General features: G+C 50.3%; 2 protein-coding genes across 4 annotated transcripts in view; one reads left to right on the forward strand and one right to left on the reverse strand.

Annotated features, from left to right (window-relative positions):
* The first annotated feature begins 535 nt into the window (after positions 1–535).
* Positions 536–4,906, forward strand: KCNS1 (potassium voltage-gated channel modifier subfamily S member 1). The gene is made up of 3 exons (XM_029221969.1): positions 536–603; positions 1,075–2,117; positions 4,436–4,906. Exons 2-3 carry the CDS (start codon positions 1,092–1,094, stop codon positions 4,904–4,906), a joined length of 1,497 nt encoding a protein of 498 aa, XP_029077802.1. The 5' UTR covers positions 536–603; positions 1,075–1,091.
* Positions 4,907–9,227: 4,321 nt separating this feature from the next.
* Positions 9,228–20,729, reverse strand: part of STK4 (serine/threonine kinase 4) — an 89,918-nt gene continuing 78,416 nt past the window's right edge. For all 3 annotated transcript variants that reach the window (XM_029219977.1, XM_029219978.1, XM_029219979.1), the window contains one exon: positions 9,228–13,360. In XM_029219977.1, coding sequence (XP_029075810.1) covers positions 13,202–13,360 — 159 coding nt within the window. In that variant the 3' untranslated portion in view covers positions 9,228–13,201. The remainder of the gene's footprint in view (positions 13,361–20,729) is intronic.

A 20,729-nucleotide genomic window follows, 5' to 3' on the forward strand; every position in this document is an offset into this window, starting at 1 on the left:
AGGCCGAGCACTTCCATAACCTGCCTTAATCCTCCAGCCTTCCTTGGGAGCAGGTGCTACTGTCCGCATTGTGAATTGTGCATCGTGCCAGAAATTGAGACCTAGAGAAAAGCACCTTCCTCAAGGCTCCAGGTGCATCAAGGGTGGCTATAAACCCAGGTTTGCCTAACTCCAGGAGACAAACAGGTGCATGATTTACTACACCCCTTCTGGGAGCCAGGCCTGCTCAAGGTCATTTAATCTTTCTAACCCCACTTGGAAGTGGATATGTTTAGCTCCATTTGACAGAAGCTCAGAGAGGTGACATGACTTGCTTATGGTCACACAAGAGTGCCAAAATTCAATCAGGCTGACGCTACAGATGCTTTAAATAGGCTAAGCGAATGGCTCTCAATCTTGACCAGGCGTCAGAATCACCCTCCAAGCTTGTTGAAACACAGACTGCTGGACCGCATCGCCTGAGTTTCTGATTTAGCAAGTCCAGAGCAGGCTGAGAGAACGCTGCATCTCTGACGAACTCCCAGGTGACGGTGAAGCTGCTCGTCCAGGGAACACACCTTAAGAACTTCTGGTCTAAACGGATTCTCTCAACGACCCTAGATAGTAATGCTCACTATCCCGCTGTGTAGAGGAGGAAACCCAGCTTCAGAGTGCCAGCTTGAGCACGGTCCCATAGGAAGCCTCTGGTATGCGAAAATCCCAGTCTGGGCAAGGAGACGTCCTGAATGAGCGGCCACCGGGGGTTAGGACAACCTGCCGTCCTACAGCTTTCATAGTCCTCCAAGGGACATCTCAGCATCCACTTTATGAAAATGAAGGGGTGGGGGGAGTTCTCAGTGATTTGGCCAAGGACCCCATTGGGGGAGTGGGGAGTGAGGGATATTCAAACCCAAGCTTGACTCTAGAGTCCGGAGGGCACTTGACACTGTGTGCCTACGGCGTACCAGACGCTTCACATAGAGCCTCCAACGCCCCTGGCTGGGGATGGAGCAGGGAGGGGATTTAGACCTGGTCTTCGTGGAAGGGAGGCCGTCCGGGAACGCCCCCTTCAGCGTGCCCATCCCCTGTCCGCAGGCCAGCGCGCGGCAGCCATGGTGAGCGAGTGCCCGGGGCCCGGAGCCCGGGTGCCCTGGCGGCGAAGCGACGAGGCGCTGCGCGTGAACGTGGGCGGCGTGCGGCGGCGGCTGAGCGCCCGCGCCCTGGCGCGCTTCCCGGGCACGCGGCTGGGCCGTCTGCAGGCCGCGGCGTCGGAGGAGCAGGCGCGACGCCTGTGCGACGACTACGATGCGGCGGCGCGCGAGTTCTACTTCGATCGGCACCCGGGCTTCTTCCTGAGCCTGCTGCACTTCTACCGCACCGGCCGCCTGCACGTGCTCGACGAGCAGTGTGTCTTCGCCTTCGGCCAGGAGGCCGACTACTGGGGCCTGGGCGAGAGCGCGCTGGCCACGTGCTGCCGTGCGCGCTACCTAGAGCGGCGCGTGGCACGACCGCGCGTCTGGGACGAGGACAGCGACACGCTGAGCAGCGTGGGCCCGTGCCCCGAAGAGATCTCTGACGTGCAGCGAGAGCTGGCGCACTACCGGGCGGTGCGCTGCGGCCGCCTGCGCCGCCGCCTCTGGCTCACCATGGAGAACCCGGGCTACTCGCTGCCCAGCAAGCTCTTCAGCTGCGTCTCCATCGGCGTGGTGCTCGCCTCCATCGCCGCCATGTGCATTCACAGCCTGCCCGAGTACCAGGCCCGCGAGGCAGCGGCCGCCGTGGCCGCGGTGGCCGCGGGTCGCAGGGCGGAAGGCTTGCGCGACGACCCGGTGCTGCGGCACCTCGAGTACTTCTGCATCGCCTGGTTCAGCTTCGAGGTGTCGTCGCGCCTCCTGCTAGCGCCCAGCACGCGCAACTTCTTCTGCCACCCGCTCAACCTCATCGACATCGTGTCCGTGCTGCCCTTCTATCTCACGCTGCTGGCTGGCGTGGCACTCCGAGACCGGGGCGGAGCGGGTGGCGAGGAGCTGGGCGACCTGGGCAAGGTGGTGCAGGTGTTCCGTCTCATGCGCATCTTCCGCGTGCTCAAGTTGGCGCGCCACTCCACTGGGCTGCGCTCGCTGGGTGCAACACTCAAGGTAGGGTTAGGGGTTTCGGGGAGGCGGGTGTAACCATGGGGCAGGTTAGCAGGGGAACTTCCAAGCCTGTGGTGTCCAGAGACACGGGGCTAGACACCAGGTGTGCATTTCACATCCAGTCCTACCTTCCCAATAGCCCTGTAAGAAGGGTCTTTCTGTTACCTGTTTCCCAGGAGAGAAACGGAAAACCGAGGCAGAGCTTTGCTTGTCTTTCTTTCCAAAACCAAACCAAAAGACAAAAACAAACAACAATAACAAAAACAAGACAAAGGATACTTTGGATCTATCTGTCAAACATCACAAAAATATGCCAAGCAGGATGCTCACTGGCTTCTCTGCTGAGCCTTCGTGCTGGCATTATCAGGGCGCACGGGTATCATAGGTCACCCTTCATAGGCTCGTGCTGGCATTATCAGGGCGCACGGGTATCATAGGTCACCCTTCATAGGCTAAGTCTAGCCATAGCCCCAGAGCTAACACTTACTGACTGCTAACTCTGTGCCAATTTCATATCCATCATCGATTTCATCCTCAGGACAGCTTCCTCAGGAACATGCTATTAGTTATTCCCTTCCCGTAGATGAAGAAGCTGAGGTTGGAGGGTTGCCTTTTTAAAGCCTGGTTGCAATTTGTTGAGCACCCGCCCCGTGTCAGGGCCTGCACTGGGGGTGAATCACTGCCCTGGCAAGCTTACCCTCAAGGGGGTGAAATTAGCCTGGTTTTGGGAGGGAGGCAACGTGAACAGCTTGGAAGAAGGCCTGGAGAGGGAAAAGGATGATGCTGGGAGGGGGACATGGAGGGAAGGGTGTGCCCACTGAGGAGGTTGGAGAGGTGAGTGGGGCACAGGGCACTGAAGGGTCGTCAACTCTTGGCCTGCAATTTTGGACTTTTTCCCGTGGGAATAGGGGATCCTGTGAGAGGTTTAAACAGGGGCAAGTATTTTTGTGACTACTTTGCAGATGTGGAAACTGAGGCTCCAAGAGGTGGCAGGACTTGTCAGAGGTTCCTCAGCAAATAAGTGGTACAGCCCAGAGAAGCATCCACCTGGTCCTGACCCTAGCACCGCTTTCTCCTAAAGCTCCATGCAACCCTGTTAAGAATCCCTAAAAGGTGCTGGAAGACCCCTTCCACCCATGGCTTAGGAAAGCCGTTTGCATGCTCTCACGGCAGGACAGCCAGGATGCTGGGTGCAGGCAGGGTGACCTGGGCAGACTGCTAGGGCAGGTAGAGGGAATTCCATTAGCCAGACCCCTGAACTGAGCATTTCTCCAGGGACAGTCCGCCCTAGAACTCTGCCTTGCCTCCACCATGCAGGAAGCCAGGGCCTGATGCTGCTAGCTTTTTCTGCAGGGAAGGAGAAGAGTGCTGATCAAAGCTGCAGCGTCCAAGGCACGGGTGTAAGACTTTGGATGAGAGCCTTGCTACTCAAAGCCAGGCCCCTGGCCAGCAGCAGCTTTCTAATTACCTGGGAGTTTGCAAAATCTGTGGCCCTACCCCAGACCTATTCAGTTAGTTCCCCCTACATGATTTCTCTGCACCTTATAGTTTGGGAGGCCCTGTTCCAGACTAGGGGTTCTCAGCCTCAGCACTACTGACGTTTGGGGCCAGATAATTCTTTGTTGGGTTGCGGGGTGCTGTCCTGTGCATTGTAGGGTGATTAGCAGCGTCTCTGGCCTCTACCCACTAGATGCCAGTAGCACACGTCTCCCAGCTGTGATGACCAAAAATGTCTCTAGACATTGCCACGTGTCCCTTGGGGGACAGAACTGCCCTATTCGAGAATCAGTGCCATAAGGCTTGGCCTTGGGGGCAGAACAAATATACATACCCATAGGCAAGTGCATTCAGTGGGTGGTCCAGGGAACTTATATATCCTCTTAGCTTCCTTGAGAGGCAGAAAATATTTTTGTACTTATCAGAAATGGGATAGACCAGTCAAAAGGACATGAAACCAACTCTTTACATTGTGGCATATAAACTGTGGTTCTCTTGGTTCTGCAACAGTGTAAAAATCACCAGCTTTCCATTAACTGGCTGGCACCACCAGTGGCCCCTGCATTAGAAGAAACAGCCATGGTTTAGCAGGCAGGCACTTTGGACAACAGAAATCAGGCCTGTGTTCAGTCTCAGGGCGATTTGCTGGCTACTGTAGTTGAACGACCTTAGTGTGCAGGCAGGGCACCTGGGTGTTGGCACCAGCTCCACTTTGCTCTGTGACTTTGGACCTGCCCCTTCTACTCTCTGGGCCTCAGTTTCCCCATATGCCCAATGCCAGGTCTGTAAGTTCACCAACTCTGACTTCCTGCATTCTCTTCCAGCACAGCTACCGTGAGGTGGGCATCTTGCTGCTGTACCTGGCCGTGGGTGTGTCTGTGTCCTCCTGCGTGGCCTACACAGCCGAGAAGGAGGAGGATGTGGGCTTTGACACCATCCCGGCCTGCTGGTGGTGGGGCACGGTGAGCATGACCACCGTGGGCTATGGCGATGTGGTGCCGGTGACAGTGGCCGGCAAGCTGGCAGCGTCGGGCTGCATCCTCGGGGGCATCCTGGTGGTGGCGCTCCCCATCACCATCATCTTCAACAAGTTCTCCCACTTCTACCGACGCCAGAAGGCCCTGGAGGCTGCCGTGCGCAACAGTGGCCACTGGGAGTTTGAGGACTTGCTGAGCAGCGTTGACGGAGTGTCGGAGGCGTCTCTGGAGACCTCCCGAGAGACCTCCCAGGAGGGAAGATCTGAAGACCTGGAGGCTCAGGCCACTAGTGGGCCTCCAAACTCTCAGGTTTATTAAAACCAGGGCTCCGTGCCCCGCCTTCCCACACCCCTGCAGTGAGCTGAAACAGAGCAGAGATTCCTCCCCTGCTTAAGTTCTTCCTGGTGGCATGACCTCTCAGTATCACTCACTCTGGCTTCAGAAATGACACCTGGAGGCCGGGTCCTTTCCTCCAAAGGCGCAGACCAGCATAGTGTTACCCTAGATTCTGTGAGCCTGGGGAGCACCCCAGAGACCTTTCTAGATGAACCTCCAAGCCACCCATGATGCAGGCATGAGCCAAAGAGGGAAAGTCAAAAGGACGCTAACAATTCCTGAGCACCTTCTGTCTGTTAGCCATGTCACATTGGCCCTCTGTTGGAGGATGGGAATCGTCCCCATTTCACAGATGAGGAAACAGGCTCAGAGAGGCACAATGACTTGCCCAGATGTCACACAACTAGAAGTGGTGGAGCCAGGGTTGGAATCCCAGCTCGTTGGTCTCTGCCGAGACAGTGTTCCTTCCGCTGGTCTTTCTTCTGCCCTCACAAAATTTGCTTGTGGTTGTAGGGGGTTCATGGAACCCCCAGAGTTGGTTCATAGAGTTAGAACCTTCTGTTAGAGCCAGGGAAAGGACCAGGCAGGGGATTCAGATGTACGACCAGGCAGGGGATTCAGATGTAGGCTCCTGGACCTCAGCTGTGGTTCTTTTCCAGGAGCTTCCAACAGGAGTCAGCTTTCAAAGATGAGGTCTTAAAGGAAGGACTAGGTAGGAGGCTGCCCCCTTAGTGGATGGGCAAGACTTGCTAAACAATAGTCCTGAAGCTTCCTCCCAGGGCTGGCTTAAGATACAGAAAATCTGAAGGGGCCCTGGCCTGAGGCCTGAGGTCTAGACCAGCTATGCTAGGACCTACTCCATTTCCACATTTCAGCCCATCTATTAGATGGTCACAATCTGTGCCCCAGAGGGAGATGAAAGCCAAATGGAGCACTGATTTAAAGCCAGCTCAGCTCTGAAGTGTTGGTGGCAAGGAGCTTCCGTGCATCGACACCTGTCCCCCCTTCCCTAGATCCCCCCAGGCTGATCTTGGCAGTTCCCTTCTGCCCATGACGGAGACTTCCAGCCCTACCTTGGGTCACCATCCGGGCAAACGCTTGAGCCTCCTGTCCCTTGTGGCCAGGTCCAGCCCTCTCATCCTTGCTGGGGCCACATGTTTTATACTCGCCTGCTGAATCCTCTCTCTATTTGCTGAGAAAGTCCTGCAGCCCTTTCCACATACTGTGGCTGGGACAGCCATCACTATCATGTCATTGCCAGACTGTAGCTCTGTCCCACCACACTGAGCTCCAAGATGGAAGACACTGTCTGGTTGAACCTGGCTTTGCGTGGAGCAGGTCTTTAGTAAACGTTGAATAGATCAACCAATTTGTACAGCCTACTACCTGCGGAGCACTGAGGAGAAAGAGGAAATAGAGAGACCTTGTCCTTAAGAGGACAGAGACAAGACCGAAAAGGAGATCCTTTCAGTTTGCCTCTCTCCTCCTCCTTGCTCTTTGAGGATTTAAAAATGACTTCCTGGGACTTCCCTGGAGGTCCAGTGGTTAAGACTTTGCCTTGCAATGCAGGGGGTGCGGGTTTGACCGGGGAGCTAGGATCCCACATGCCTCGTGGCCAAAAAACTAAAACAGAAAACAGAAGCAACGTTGTAACAAATTCATTAAAGAGTTTAAAAATGGTCCCCATCCAAAAAATTTTTAAAAAAATAAAATAATAAAAATAAAAATGACGTCCTTGTAAATTCTTTACTCATTCATTCAACAAATATCTTTGAGAAGAGGCATAAGCTGGGGCTTCACGTGTGGCCTGCAGACATGTTTCGTTTGGCTGAACAGTATTTTTAAAAATTCAAATGCCTTTGGGAGAAGCGCAGGCTCTCCAGTTCCCCACAGCGTCCCCCTCCCACCCACCTCCTCATACACACAGACACCACGGTGTTAGGCCCGCCACTTCTCAGATTTACTTTACCCACCTGGCCTCCTATTTATCGGCTGCTTACTAGGTTTCAGAGATACAGTGGGGAACAAAATACATATTCCTATACTCATGAAGCGCACAGACTAGTGGGGGAGATGGATTTTAATTCAATAACCCCCTAAGTATGTAATAGCTTTATGAAGTAAAGGGAACTATAAGCGTGTAAGGGAGCAGGGACCGTTAACCGAGGTCAGAGAAGACTTTCCTGAGCAAGTGACTATCTCATCATAGGGATAAATACCTAATTAGGCAATGAGGGTGCCTGGAAGCGTTTCAAGCAGAGGGAACAGCATGTGCAAAGGCCTTGTGGCATACACAGGGCCTGGTACATAGTAGGCCCCTACATGTGGGTGGATTCTGAGTCTCCAGATTGGAGCAGAGACTGGAGCTAAGCCAAGGGGTTGCCTATGAATCCACCACACACACACACCAGCCCTCCTGCACACTCACCTCCTAACTTCTAGGCCCAGCTCTGCTCAGGTTGGAGCACAGAGACCAAAAGGGCTGCATGCACCACCCTTGTGGTCTTGTTGGACATACACCAAGGAGCCAGATAGCTTCCAGACTTTGAGTCCCTAGAGCTGGTGTGAGGAAAGCTCAGGGAAAAATCATCTGACCTGCATCCATCATGAGGCTGTGTGTGGCCCTGGTAGAAAGGCAACGACTCACTCCCACTCCCGTGTATCAGTGAAAACCATTCTGCAAATAGAGAGACTGGGCCCAGGGGCCTGTTTCTGCCTATGTGAAGCTGGCTGCCTGGCATGCTTTCTGGGTGACTGGGGATGGTGGGTGATACGTGGAGTGACTCAGAATCCACATTCTTGGGTTCCAGTCTTGGATTAGGCACAGGTTGTAAGTGATAGGAATCCAGCAGGTTACTAAGTTAATCAAAAAGGGTAGGTAATTCATTAGAATAAATCAGTGAAATGATGAACAACGGTTACAGTTAGAGTTCTTTGTTTGCAAGCAACAGAAACTGACTTCCTTAAGAAAAAAAATTAATTTATTGGAAGGTGTATCGTTTCCTGTGGCTGCTGTAACCGATTGCCACAAACGATGAAACAAACTTGAAACAAGAGAAATTTATTTCTCTCACAGTTCTGGGGGCCAGATTCCAAAATCAAAGTGTGAGCAGGGCCACATTCCCTCCAGAAGCTCCAGGGTAGAGTCCTCTCCTTGCCTCTTCTAGCTTCTGGCAGCTGCCAGCATCTCCTGGCACGTGGCTTCCTCCCTCCAGTCTCTGCCTTTGTCATCACGTTGCCTTCTCCTCTGTGTGTGTCACATCTCCCAGGGCCTCTTTTTTTTTTTTTTTTTTTTTGCGGTACGCGGGCCTCTCACTGCTGCGGCCCCTCCCGTTGCGGAGCACAGGCTCCGGACGCACAGGCCCAGCAGCCATGGCTCACGGGCCCAGCCGCTCCACGGCACGTGGATCTTCCCGGACCGGGGCACGAACCCGTGTCCCCTGCATCGGCAGGCGGACTCTCAACCACTGTGCCACCAGGGAAGCCCTGGAGTAAATTTTTAAGACTAAGAGAACCCAGGCACAGGCTAGGGAATTGTTTCTGGATAAGGATGGGCAGGACCCAGCCAATCCCCTCTGAATGCTGGGCAGTGCCTGGCCTGGCTTCATCAATGACAGACAGAGATGAAGGATGCCAAGGTGATCCTATGTCCAGACTCTCACACCAGACCCTTTGTATAGGCTGGTCCCTCTGCCTGGGATGCCTCATCTCCCTCACTTCTCACCCCTTCTCCACCTGGCCGTCTCTTCCTCATTTTTAAAGTTCAGGATGTATTACCTCCTCCAGAAAAGCTTCCTTGGACATCCTAGCAGAACCGATTGTTGCTCCCTCCTGTGTCCACAGGTTGTGTACTTTCTTCTACCATAGTATTTCCAATGTTGTATGCTTGTGGGCTGAACCGACTCCCCAAGTGGCCTGCAAGAGCTGTGCCTAGTTCATCTTTAACTCCCTGACAACCAGCTCAGTGCCTGGCACACAGTAGGTGTCCAACAAAAGTTTACTTCCTACGCCACCTACCTCTCCCCTGGCTTTGGATTCCAGAATAAACACACCACAGAGTTGATGTCACAAAGTTTCACAATACCATCATCCAGGCTATAGATGGAGGCTCTCATTTTTAAAAAGAGGATAGACTCTGGTCCAAATGACAGTTTATTTAAAACAAAGGTGACAAGGTGGAGGAAGGAGGAAGGAGGGAGAACAACAATTCTGACATAAAAGCACATAGGAAGCATCTCAATTTTTTTAAAAAAAGGCAGTGGAGGAAGCTATGTCTCATACATATACAAACTGCTGACCTCGATTGGTTATTTACATCCAAACTTTATAAAATAGCATTTCAAGTCGGCTCTTAAGCCAGTGTTATTAGTTTTTGTTACAAAAAGTTAAAGCTACAAACTTCACATTTTTAAGTTGTACGTCTGCAACGGCATTTAAGCTCTTTTTTTTTTTTCCAAGTTGGTCTGAGTGCAAGCTGGTAGAAGAGATTTTCTTTTTCCAAACACAAAAAAGAACATGGATTCCAAATACAATGACTATAATCCTGGTGAAAATACAGACATAGTGCTTAAGAAAGGATGGGGTGAGAGGATGTGGACTGGGCAGGAACAATTTTCCGGTAAAAAAGGAGCTGCAATCTTTAGAGGCAACATGGTATGCTAGAAAGGGCACTGGAATGAGGATCAGAAGACCTGGGTTTGAATTCTGGCTCTGCCATATTCTAGCTACCTGACCTTGAGCAACAGACTCTACCTCTCTTGAGCCTTGGTTTCCTTATCTGTCAAATGAGGACAGTAATACGTGTATCACCCAGAGCCATTAAGTTTTCATAGATAAAGGGTTATTCAGATCATCCACTTCTTCTTGAGTGGGGTATGGTACGTACTTTGTATCTTTCAAGGAATTTGTCCATTTTATTTATTAGCATAAAGTCATTCATAAAGTTGTCATTAGCCTTTTAATATCTGTAGGATCTGTAATGATGTCACCTCTCTCATTCCTGTTATTGGTAAGCACAACTGAATTTTAAATGGTATAAATAATACATCTCTGGCAGCAGGTGCTAAATAAATGTTTCCTGGATCAGAACCTACAGTCTGGAGGAGTCAAGGCTATAGTTCTTAAGTTGCTTTGGAGTATTGGGTCTGTCTGTGTGTCTGTCTATCTATCTATTTAACCATGTATCCATCAAGCCAAACATTCATCCACCAATCCATCCGTCCATCCAATTGGCGGTTGGGAGAAGGGACAAGGAAAAAGAAAAATGGAAATTTGCTTCAAAATTACTGGTGAGGAAGCAATAAAGATATTCCTGGAGAATCTGAGATTTTTAAAAGACACAGTTAGGTCTGGGTCATTGTTTCCTAGGAGAGAACAAGTGAGAGGCCCAGAGTCCCCTGGAAGCTTGAGTCACAAATGCTCAAGCAATGACTGACACTCAGGGCTCAATGGAAGCCAGCTGACCTATCCTGAATTTAGTATTCAAGGAAAAAAATGACTAGGATTTGCTTCTCTGCCTTCCTGTCACAAGAAAACAAACACACCTTGTCAGGAAATCCATCTCATCCAAAATAAACTGACTTTTGGCCAAGGGGCTCTGCCTAGCTAGACTGGAAAGCAATGTACTTTGTTGGACCAGCATGCTGGACGCACACATGCTTGAAACAAAATAAACCTCAGATAGATTCATCTCCCAAGAATATTTATGGGGGAAAACTGAACCTTCTTTTACTTGGCTCTAGCTTAGGAAGGGAGAATAATGGGCATTCCCCTCTTGTCTGGCCAAGTGCAAAATCCTTTAAAAAAAAGAGAGAGAAAGAGAGAGAGACTGAGGCAGGACTGTTAATTAGCACAGCAGATGGTGTAGGAAAATTCATGCTCCATAATTTGGGTTTTAAAACTCACTTGGCTGTCAGACTTGACTACTAATTCAGTGGTTTCCCAACCTGAGAATGCCAGCTAGAGTTTTTTAGTCTGTGCAAGAAAAGTGGTCATTTCATTTTTGCAAAGGCTTGTTGGATAAACAGGGAACTATATTCAATATCCTGTGATAAACCATAATGGAAGAGAATGTGAAAAAAATGTATATATATGTATAACTGAATCACTTTGCTGTACAGCAGAAATTAACACATCGTAAATCAACTACACTTGAATAAAATTTTTAAAAAAAAGACGACTTGTGACTTTCCTTTTCCCTGTAAATACTGGTCCCACATGGTGATGCTATGAACCCTGATTCTAGCACTTACTACCTGTACCACTTTGGGAAAGAACTTTTTTCTCTCTGAACCTGTTTCTTCATCTACGAAATAGAGATAAAGCACTTAATTCACAGAGTTATTGGGAAGTTTGCAGCTGCCACAAAGAGCCTACCTACCTAGCGCAGTGCCTGGCGTATAATAAGTGGTCATGATCGCTAGCTGCCGTTTATTATTGTAGCGGGATCCTCGAATTGTCCTCTGTTGTCTGTACCTGCCACAAGGCTGCTTAGCTGGCCAAGCCCTGCAGACCGACAACAGCCTCTTGCATTTTAAAAAACTTGCTGTAATTGTAAAGAACAGAATCCAGCCACAGAAGAGGAACATTCCCTGACTCTCCACTGATCCCCAGGTTTGGGTGGCAAAAGCAATAATGGAATCAAATTACAGTATCCTTAGGTGCAACCTAGTCATAGCTCCCCTATCTGAGGGGGAGAGGTACTAGAAAACAAAAAGACAGTTGTCTTTCCCAACTGTCTGCTCTTGGCTGTGTGACTAAGTGACATGTGGCCTTGAACCAAGGCTCCAGAGGGATGGCTCAGTGCTGTCTGTTGCAGAGCCCTCTGATCTGCTTTAGGCCCTACATCTGCTGCGTGATGCCTGTCTGCTGTCCGGCAGATGCTGTGGAGCTCGTGGAACGGCTGAAACTGAACGACCTGGCTCCCCTTGGGAATCTCTTCATAGCTAGTCCCCTACTGAAGAGACAAAGCAAGAGCAAGTTTCCATTAGCAGGATTCCCTGAAACAACTTCACCAAAACTGACACAAGTGTCTTCCCTCTAAGAAGGGGCTGCTTGGTTCAGTGAAGCAGGAGTGAGGAGCCCCAAAGTCCAATTCCAGCTCTTACTTCAATTTGCTTTGTGATTTGGGCCATGTCACTTCTCCTCTCTAAGCCTCTGTTAGACCAGATGATGTCTATGGTCCCTTCCAGCTCTGGCATTTTACGGGTCTGGGTTGAGTCTCCTGGAGAACAAATCTTAGTCTGATATTCATTTACCCTTTCCAGACCCCGCAGCAGTAAAATGAAAAAGAAAACAGTCACATGTTTGAATGTGGGTCTCAAAAGCAATGCCCTCTACCCCTGTCTGTAAGGAATGTGGAGCAAAATGCCATGTGTGTAATCTTCACATGGATGATGAGAACTTCAAAAACCTTTTCCCTTTTGCAGACTGAACACAGCTCCACTTTGCTAGGAGTTCCTGGCAGGCCTGTCCCCTTGCTGGATCACGTCTCCTCTTAAGGCACTGGGCAGTGTCTTTGCTGTGACTCTAGGCAGTTGGGAGAGTGGAGATGGATGAAAGGCGTTGAAACTGCAAAGGCCAGTCTTGCAAGGAGCGTGCCAGGCTTCTCCTGGGACTCAGAAAGTAAACACCCGTGCTCAAGGCTTTCCCTTGGGCATCACTGATAGCTCCAGAAGCCAGGGATGGCCTGCACAAGGCTGAAAGCGTGGTAAAGGAACAGGCCCCAACCTAATCTGTCAGTGCAGCCCTGCAAAAGGGTGGGGTTGGCTCCAGGGGGTGGAGTGCCCCCAGCAGTCTCTTGGTCTTCTCTGCCCTCATGTCCCATAGTACCATAATCTTACCGAAAAGAGGCAACTGTTTAAAACTGTACCTATACAGAGACGCCACCACGCCATGTGGGGAATCTAGTTATAATTTATATATATATGCATATTTATATATATTTTTTAAAGTCTTCCAGAAAGAACCACTGAAAGCTACTGGGAGAAGAAAAACAAAAGACAATGGGACACTTGCCCAGCTCTCACTCAACTAGGAGTCTCTGTTTCTGGGGTTGAAAACTCTGAGTTTCAAAGCACCCACATGAATCCTCTGAAATGATATAACTGCCCAGTTTAAATACACACATCAGGGTGGCGCGCTGACCGGCACGGCGGCCCTGGCCACTGGCGCACGTTCCTGAGTTCACAGAGGGGCTGGAGAGATGACGGAGGCAGCTGGAGGGGCGAGCGAGCCAGAGTTCACCGTCGGCCTGGGGCCCTGCCGGCCTGGCCTCCCTCAGAAGTTTTGCTGCCGCCGCTTCTTGGCCTCAATGGCATCAAGGATGGGCTGCCGCTTCGACTGGTACTTCTGCCGGATCTCTTCAATCTCCTGCTCCATCATGGGGTCCAGGGCCAAGAGCCTCTTCTGAAGGTCCTCTACTGTCCAACTCTTCAGCTACAAGAGAGGTAGAAAGTATAGTCATGACAAGATCCAGGTCAGTGGCTTTTTGAGACAACTTATCCCAGGAAGAGTTCTTTTTTTTTTGGCCGTGCCATGCGGCTTGTGGGATCTTACTTCCCTGATCAGGGATTGAACTCACGCCCTCAGCGGTGAAAGTGCAGAGTCCTAACCATCAGACCGCCGAGGAATTCCCCTGGGAAGAGCTCTAAGTGTTAATCTCTTTGATTTACTGTTCCTTGACCAGGAACTTAATGAATGAGACTTTCATCTCCCCTCTCTTGTAAATTAATTACATTGGATTCATTGTTAGGGCACTAAAGTAAGAGTAACTTGGTATATGCAGCATAATGATTGCCTCCTGGCTCTCGTCCTACCCGTGACGTGGGCATCAGCACGGTGGCCATGTCTCCTTCGGGACCCTACACCAGGGAGGACAGATGCTCGCGGAGGATCAGATGCTCTCCCCCGGCCCCCGTCTCCCCACACCCCAGAGTCTCGGCACTGTCATCCTTGTCACCGCTAGCATTTACTGGGGGTACCACTCTAAGTGAGCACTTTACATGGATGATCTGCCTAAGTGTCTTGGGAATACAGACACAAGCCCTTTGTGGGGGTGGTGGGACGGGGGGCTAGCTGGAGAAGCCCTGAAACTTCTGAGATGAAGTTTCCGTCCTGCAGAAAGGAAAAAGAGGACCTGATATGTAAGTTAATAATAAAGGCAAGCACCTACACAATGCTCTCCATGCGCCAGACACTAAGTGCTTGACATACATTATACATCAATTAATTTAATCCCCATGACAATCCTGTGATTTCAGTATATTATTATCCCTATGTCACAGAAGAACAAGCCAAGGAAAAGAGGGTGGCTCAGTGATTTGCCCAGTGTCTCACGGCAGAGTCAAGATTCAAACCCAGAGGCCCTGCTCTTAACCAGCATCGGGGGCAGGCAGACTCACAAAAGCACGGGTTTGAGAACCAACTCAACCTGTGTTGGAAACGTGGCTCTGCCTCTGCAGGTGCTGTGAGACTCACGCCAGGGACCGATTGTTCCAGGGCTTCCTCATCTAAAGAAGTAGGACCACAGGGCCTCATCGTGTTTATTATAAGAATCAAATAAGACCGTGGCTGTCGGGTGGTCGGCACAGCGCCTGGTGCCCTGTGTGCTTAAAGATGGCAATGAGTGTGACAACACACAATCTTGGCTACAGCCCAGGGGGGCGCCATCTTCCACCTGTGTCTGCAGCTGTCGGGCAAGTGGCCTTGTGGCCATTGCCGTATGTGTGGAGCGTTCACTGCATCCGAGCGAGGCCAGGCCAGGCTGGCAGGGGCGGGAGTGAATGCCGACATTCTCCACAGCAGGTGGTGAGAAATTCTGTGAGCTCACGGCCAGTGTAACAGGCACAGTGTTTCAGGAGCTCAAAAGGCTCACTCAAGTATCACAGGAGATTTATAGACTCACTGGCTCCCTCAGCCCCTTCCTGAAGCCTCACCAGGGAAAGGGTATCGAAAGGTGGGTGAAGGAGCCTCTTTCTGTCCCCCTCTTCCCTTTAGAGGGAAGCACTGCAGTGGCCTCCCTAGAAATGGCTTAGTGACCTGTCACCACAGGAATGTCCCTTGGTCCGCTTCAGGGAGGTGGTCTCAGAAGTGAGAAAAGCCTCACAGTTCAAGACGGAAGGTTCTTTGTAATGTGAGAATGGAAAGGCTTGAGAGGGTGTGGAAGTGCTGGAAAGTCGGGCTAAAAAAATCCATCTTGCCTTCCAGCCTGTGTGGTTTGACACCATCCTGGAGGCTGGTGTCCTCGGTGCAGGGACACCCCGGAGGGTGATGCCTGCCTCGTCTTTAGCTTTTTCGATTCCTTCTCCAAAGAGAGGACACCCCAAACCTAATACTGAATGTAACTGGTGGTTAAGGACAGATCCTAACTGCACTGGCTGTGTAACCGTGGACAGATAACTTGCCCTCTTTGAGCCTCACTTTTCTCCTCTGGAAAACAGACAATCTCAGTTCCTCCACCCTTGGGGTGAAAAGAGAATTGGACGAGTTAATAATAGGTGTGGCGCTCTTAGTGTAGGACTTCATGTCGTATGTATTCGGTGGACAGTAAACATGCCATAAATGATAGCTATCCCTGTTGTTATTAATAACCGTTATTGTAGGGTTTCCCTGGTGGTGCAGTGGTTGAGAGTCCGCCTGCCGATGCAGGGGACACGGGTTCGTGCCCTGGTCCGGGAAGATCCCACATGCCGCGGAGCAGCTGGGCCCGTGAGCCATGGCCGCTGAGCCTGCGCGTCCGGAGCCTGTGCTCCGCAACGGGAGAGGCCACAGCAGTGAGAGGCCTGCGTACCGCAAAAAAAAAAAAAAAAAAGGAGTGAAAAAGAGAATATTCTACTCTATTTTGGGTTAACAATGCCTAAGGGCTGGCACTTTCCCACAATGCCTGTTAACGTCTGTATAGTTTAACAAAATAGCTTTCATCCAACCATTCATCAAATATGCACTGAATACCTACTCTAGGCCAGGCACTGTGTACTGAAGGCACATAGGATCCTTCAGTGGGAAGAAAAACAAAAAGCTCCCCAAATCGTTGCCCTTACGAAGCTTACATCTTAGTGAGGTGAGACAGACATATGACAATTAACACAGTAAATTAGTAAATGACTCTTAGATTAGAAGGTGTTACAGAAAAGAAGAGAAAAAAAAATACAGTGAAGGAAGGCGAGTTGGGAATGGAGACGGGAGGCTTGCTTCTGATCCATCCATTTGGATAAAGACTTAACTGCAAGATGAAGAAGTGAAAGTCGGTGGAACTGCACTAGCTTGCCAACTTGTCCTGCCACTTCAGGCAAGCACCACCTCCTCCCTAGGTCTCAGTTTCCCCACTTGTAAGAGAGGGCTGCCTAGATGATCTCAAAGGTCTTTTGAAACTCAGTGGTTCTCAAAGTACGATCCATGGATCACCTGCATCAGAATCACTTGTTGAAAATACAGGCTCCTGAGCCCCCAGCCGGAGCTACTTGATCAGGCCCCCTGGGAGGGGAGGCGCAGGCCTTCAGGTGTTAAAGAAGCTATTCAGGCATTTCTTATAAGCCCTCAATTTGATAAGCGTGATCCTACACCTTTCTTCTCCTTCTCCTGGCAGTGAAATTCTCACAGAGTAATCGCTGCTTGTCTCTGGTCAAGGCTTCTTCTAGGTTTCCAATTTCTATGCAGCTCTTTTGCCCTTGATTCTAATCTGGGGGCAACAACAAGCACCCTGGCTTTATCTCAGCTACCTTCAGACTAATTTACTTGCCCTAAGGCCCTTGGGGCTTAAGTTACAACTGACCTATTAGAACACAGCCAGCCAGTCACACCATCCAGATATGGATTTTTCTGAAAACAAGCTCAGAGAATGGTTTTCTGGCGCCAAGTGTAGCATTTCACCTTCCTGGTCCTTGGTGGCATAAATAAATTTCAAATGTATATCCTGCAGTAAAACAGCTGTGGTTCTACAGTTTGCTGCAGCCAGCATCCTGATGGAGTAAATGCTCATACCAGCCACATAGGTAGCTTGAGCGGTTTTCACTAGCTAAAGGGAATATTACCATCTGGTGTCTCATCTAAACCCTAGGACTGAAACATCCTCTCTGCACTGTGATCCCCACAATTCCATCTCTAGATCAGAGTTCTCCTCTGAACTCCAGACTCACACACCCTGATCAGATCCTACTGGCTACCTCCGTCCCTTAACACATCCCAACTAAAACTCTTGAGTCCCATCCTCCCTCATCCCCAAACCTCGTCTCCTTACCCCCCGGTCTTCCCCATCTCAGGAATGGTACCCCCATCCTCCCAGGTGCTCAAAATCATCCCCGATTTTCCCCTTTCTGTCACCACCCCCTTGCCCACATACAGTCCTTCGATCTAGTCTCTGAAATACTGGTATAACTCAAATCCAACCACTTTTCTCATCTCTGCCTCCAAGCCCTCAATTCAGGCCACCATCATCTCCCAGCAACAAACAATTAAAAATACAGAAATGAGCCGCCCGTATGTTGCCTACTGCATTTAGAATAAAATCCAACAACTCACCAGGGGCTACAATGGCCCTACGTCTCTGGCCTATCATCCCCTCCAACTTCATGACTGCTGTTGCTCAGGACCCTCTAGCTATGCTTTATTTCAGATCGTCAGACAGGCCACACTTTTCTGGCCTCAACAGCTATGCAGTTAATGATCCTCCTGCCTGGATGGCTTGTCGCCAGTTCCTCCTTATCCTTTTGGCCTTAGCTCAGACGTGAACTCCTCAGAGAACTCAAGCAAGCCCTCTCCTGCAAGCAAGCAAGCCCATCTTATCTAGAAAGGCTGCTGGAGGAGCAGCTGGGTTTAGGGGGAGAGCAGTGGCTTTGAGTCAGATGGCCCTGGTTCCACAGGCGCCCTGCCTTTGGGAGCTGGATGGCCCAGGGCAAGTCTTTACTGTGTGCCGCACCTGCCTGCTTTTTCAATGGAGGACAAAAGTATTTCACCTACAAGGGAAGTTGTGAGGCTTAGAGGTGTTGGTAAAGTATAAAACAGAGCGCCTGGTGCGCAGAAAGAAAGCAGATAAATGGAAGCCGCCACCTTAAGTCCTTTCTTGGAAAATGGAGGAACGAGGTGAGTAATAGTAACCGCTGCTGCTGTAAGAACTGAACTTGACGAGCCCACAGTGTGGGGCAGGACACACGCCCCACCCACAGAGGCGTCTCTAGTGAACGCTGTGTGAGAAACCTCGAATCAGATGGACCTGGCTTGTTTCTTCTGGGCCAGACGACAGCAAGGTCCTCAGATTGCTGGCATTAGGACGGAGCCAGAAGGCTGATGGGAAGTGATTTCTTCTCAAATGGCCTTAGCAACCCTGAGATTCTGAATGATGGCGTGTCCATGTCAGTTGCACAAGTGGCCTAGAGAACAACTGAGAAGATCTGGCTGGTGTTTCATCACAAGCAACAAGTCACAGGAATTACCCTGACAGTGAGCCCATCTTGAATCAGCAGGGTCAAGCTAAACTGAACACATCAGAACATACAGGAGCGTTTCATCCTGCCTTGGCAACGAGGCCCATGGTGAACAAACAATCCAAGGTATAGGATTTAGACCTATTTCAAAGTCCTGCTCCGCTGCTGCCAGAAACTCTTACCTCAGAAGTCTATCATGAGAATGGTGTCATGATACGTCCCTAAAAAAAAATTCAAGGCTTCCCTGGTGGCGCAGTGGTTGACAGTCCGCCTGCCGGTGCAGGGGACGCGGGTTCGTGCCCCGGTCCGGGAAGATCCCACGTGCCGCAGAGCGGCTGGGCCCGTGAGCCATGGCCGCTGAGCCTGCGCATCCGGAGCCTGTGCTCCGCAACGGGAGAGGCCACAACAGTGACAGGCCCGCGTACCGCAAATAAATAAATAAATAAAATTCAAACACGTCATCCCTTCGGGACAGGTAAGTCAGGCTGATACCCTGTCACAGGTGATGTTTTATTGCAGCCAAGAACGAACACACCGTTGGAATTTAGCAAGATGACAAGGAAGCTTGATAGAGGCGAAACTACAGCGGGCCACCCCATTCCTTTACCACCCGCCACTAGAAGGTTAGCAAAAGTGCAACAGAGAAAACATATAAAGGTCAGGCAAAAGGCATCTAAGACATGGATTTAGTTCCACCAGAGAAACGTTCCTGGGCTTCCCTGGTGGCGCAGTGGTTGAGAGTCTGCCTGCTGATGCAGGGGACACGGGTTCGTGCCCCGGTCCAGGAGGATCCCACATGCCGCAGAGTGGCTGGGCCTGTGAGCCATGGCCGCTGAGCCTGCGCGTCCGGAGCCTGTGCTCCGCAACGGGAGAGGCCACAACAGTGAGAGGCCCGCGTACCGCAAAAAAAAAAAAAAAAAAAAAGATACGTTCCCTTTCTTGATGTGACCTTATCTTTATCTAGGAGTGGATTCAAGACTGGGGAGAGGTGACTCCAGTAAGATAAGACTCTCCAGTGATGCAGTCACCTCTCAGCAGATGAGCGAGAAGATAGCCAAGCAGAAAAGCAAGGACGCTGACACCCAAATCACAGCTGGTGTGGATTAAGTAAGCACTAGATTACTCGATTTCAAAAGATCTTGCTCCTTAAATAAGCCTTGTGAGAATTTTAATGAGAGATTTCCTCTGATTCAAATTGTGGTCATGCCAAATCATGTTTCCATCAGTCCCTTATAAACTCTTCCTCATGCTTCTCCAATAAGGAAGAAAAGTGGCAAAACTGTTATCAGTGAATTATGACTTCAATCCCATTCTGAGCTTATGATGACTTCAAATCAACACATGGAACGGTTACCAGAGTTCCAATCAAAGCAACATGGCTGCACGTGTATAAAACAGTTATCAAGATGACTGGAATGAAATGTAGACTTTAAGCACAGGTAAAACAAAGACACCTGGCTTCAAGCAGGCACAGTGATATAATGACAAGAGCTCCAACAGGGGTCAGAAGATTGGCCTCAGACAGCCTGAAGACTGCATCCAGAGAGCCCCCTACCCAGAGAGGGTTCAGTATGAATCGTGTGTGTATGTGTGTGTGTCTGTGTGCGTATGAAGGATGTAATTTGATAAATGGTATAAACAAAAAGACAAAAAGCAAAAGGGTTTTTTTCTTTAAATAATGGGGTTTTACTATAATATGAAGAATAGGGAATTCCTTGGCGGTCCAATGGTTAGGACTCTGAGCTTTCACTACTGAGGGTGTGGATTCAATCCCTGGTCGGGGAGCTAAGATCCCACAAGTGGTGCAGCAAAAGAGAGCGAGAGGGAAAGAGAGAGAGAAGGAGAGAGATAGAGAAAGAGAGAGAGAGAAAGAGAGGAGGGAAGGAGAGAAAAGAAAGAAAGAAAAAGAAAGAAAGGAAGGAAGGGAGGGAGGGAGGGAGGGAGAAAGGAAGGAAGGAAGGGAGGGAGGGAGGAAGGGAGGAAGGAAGGAAGGAAGGGAGGAAGAAGGAAAGGAAGGGGACTCCCCTGGTGGCGCAGTGGTTAAGAATCCGCCTGCCAATGCAGGGGACACGGGTTCGAACCCTGATCCGGGAAGACCCCACATGCCTCGGAGCAACTAGGCCCATGCGCCACAACTACTGAGCCTGTGCTCTAGAGCCCGTGAGCCACAACTACTGAGCTCACGCGCCACAACTGCTGAAGCCCATGTACCTACAGTCCATGCTCTGCAACAAGAGAAGCCACCGCCATGAGAAGCCCGTGCACCACAACGAAGAGTAGACCCCGCTCACCGCAACTAGAGAAAGCCCGCGCGCAGCAACGAAGACCCAACGCAGCCATAAATAAATAAATAAATAAATAAATAAATAAATAAATAAATAAATAAA

The sequence above is a fragment of the Monodon monoceros genome, unplaced genomic scaffold, assembly GCF_005190385.1.
Source record: "Monodon monoceros isolate NGI ecotype Baffin Bay Population unplaced genomic scaffold, NGI_Narwhal_1 Super_Scaffold_13, whole genome shotgun sequence".
NCBI classification, from domain to species: domain Eukaryota; kingdom Metazoa; phylum Chordata; class Mammalia; order Artiodactyla; family Monodontidae; genus Monodon; species Monodon monoceros.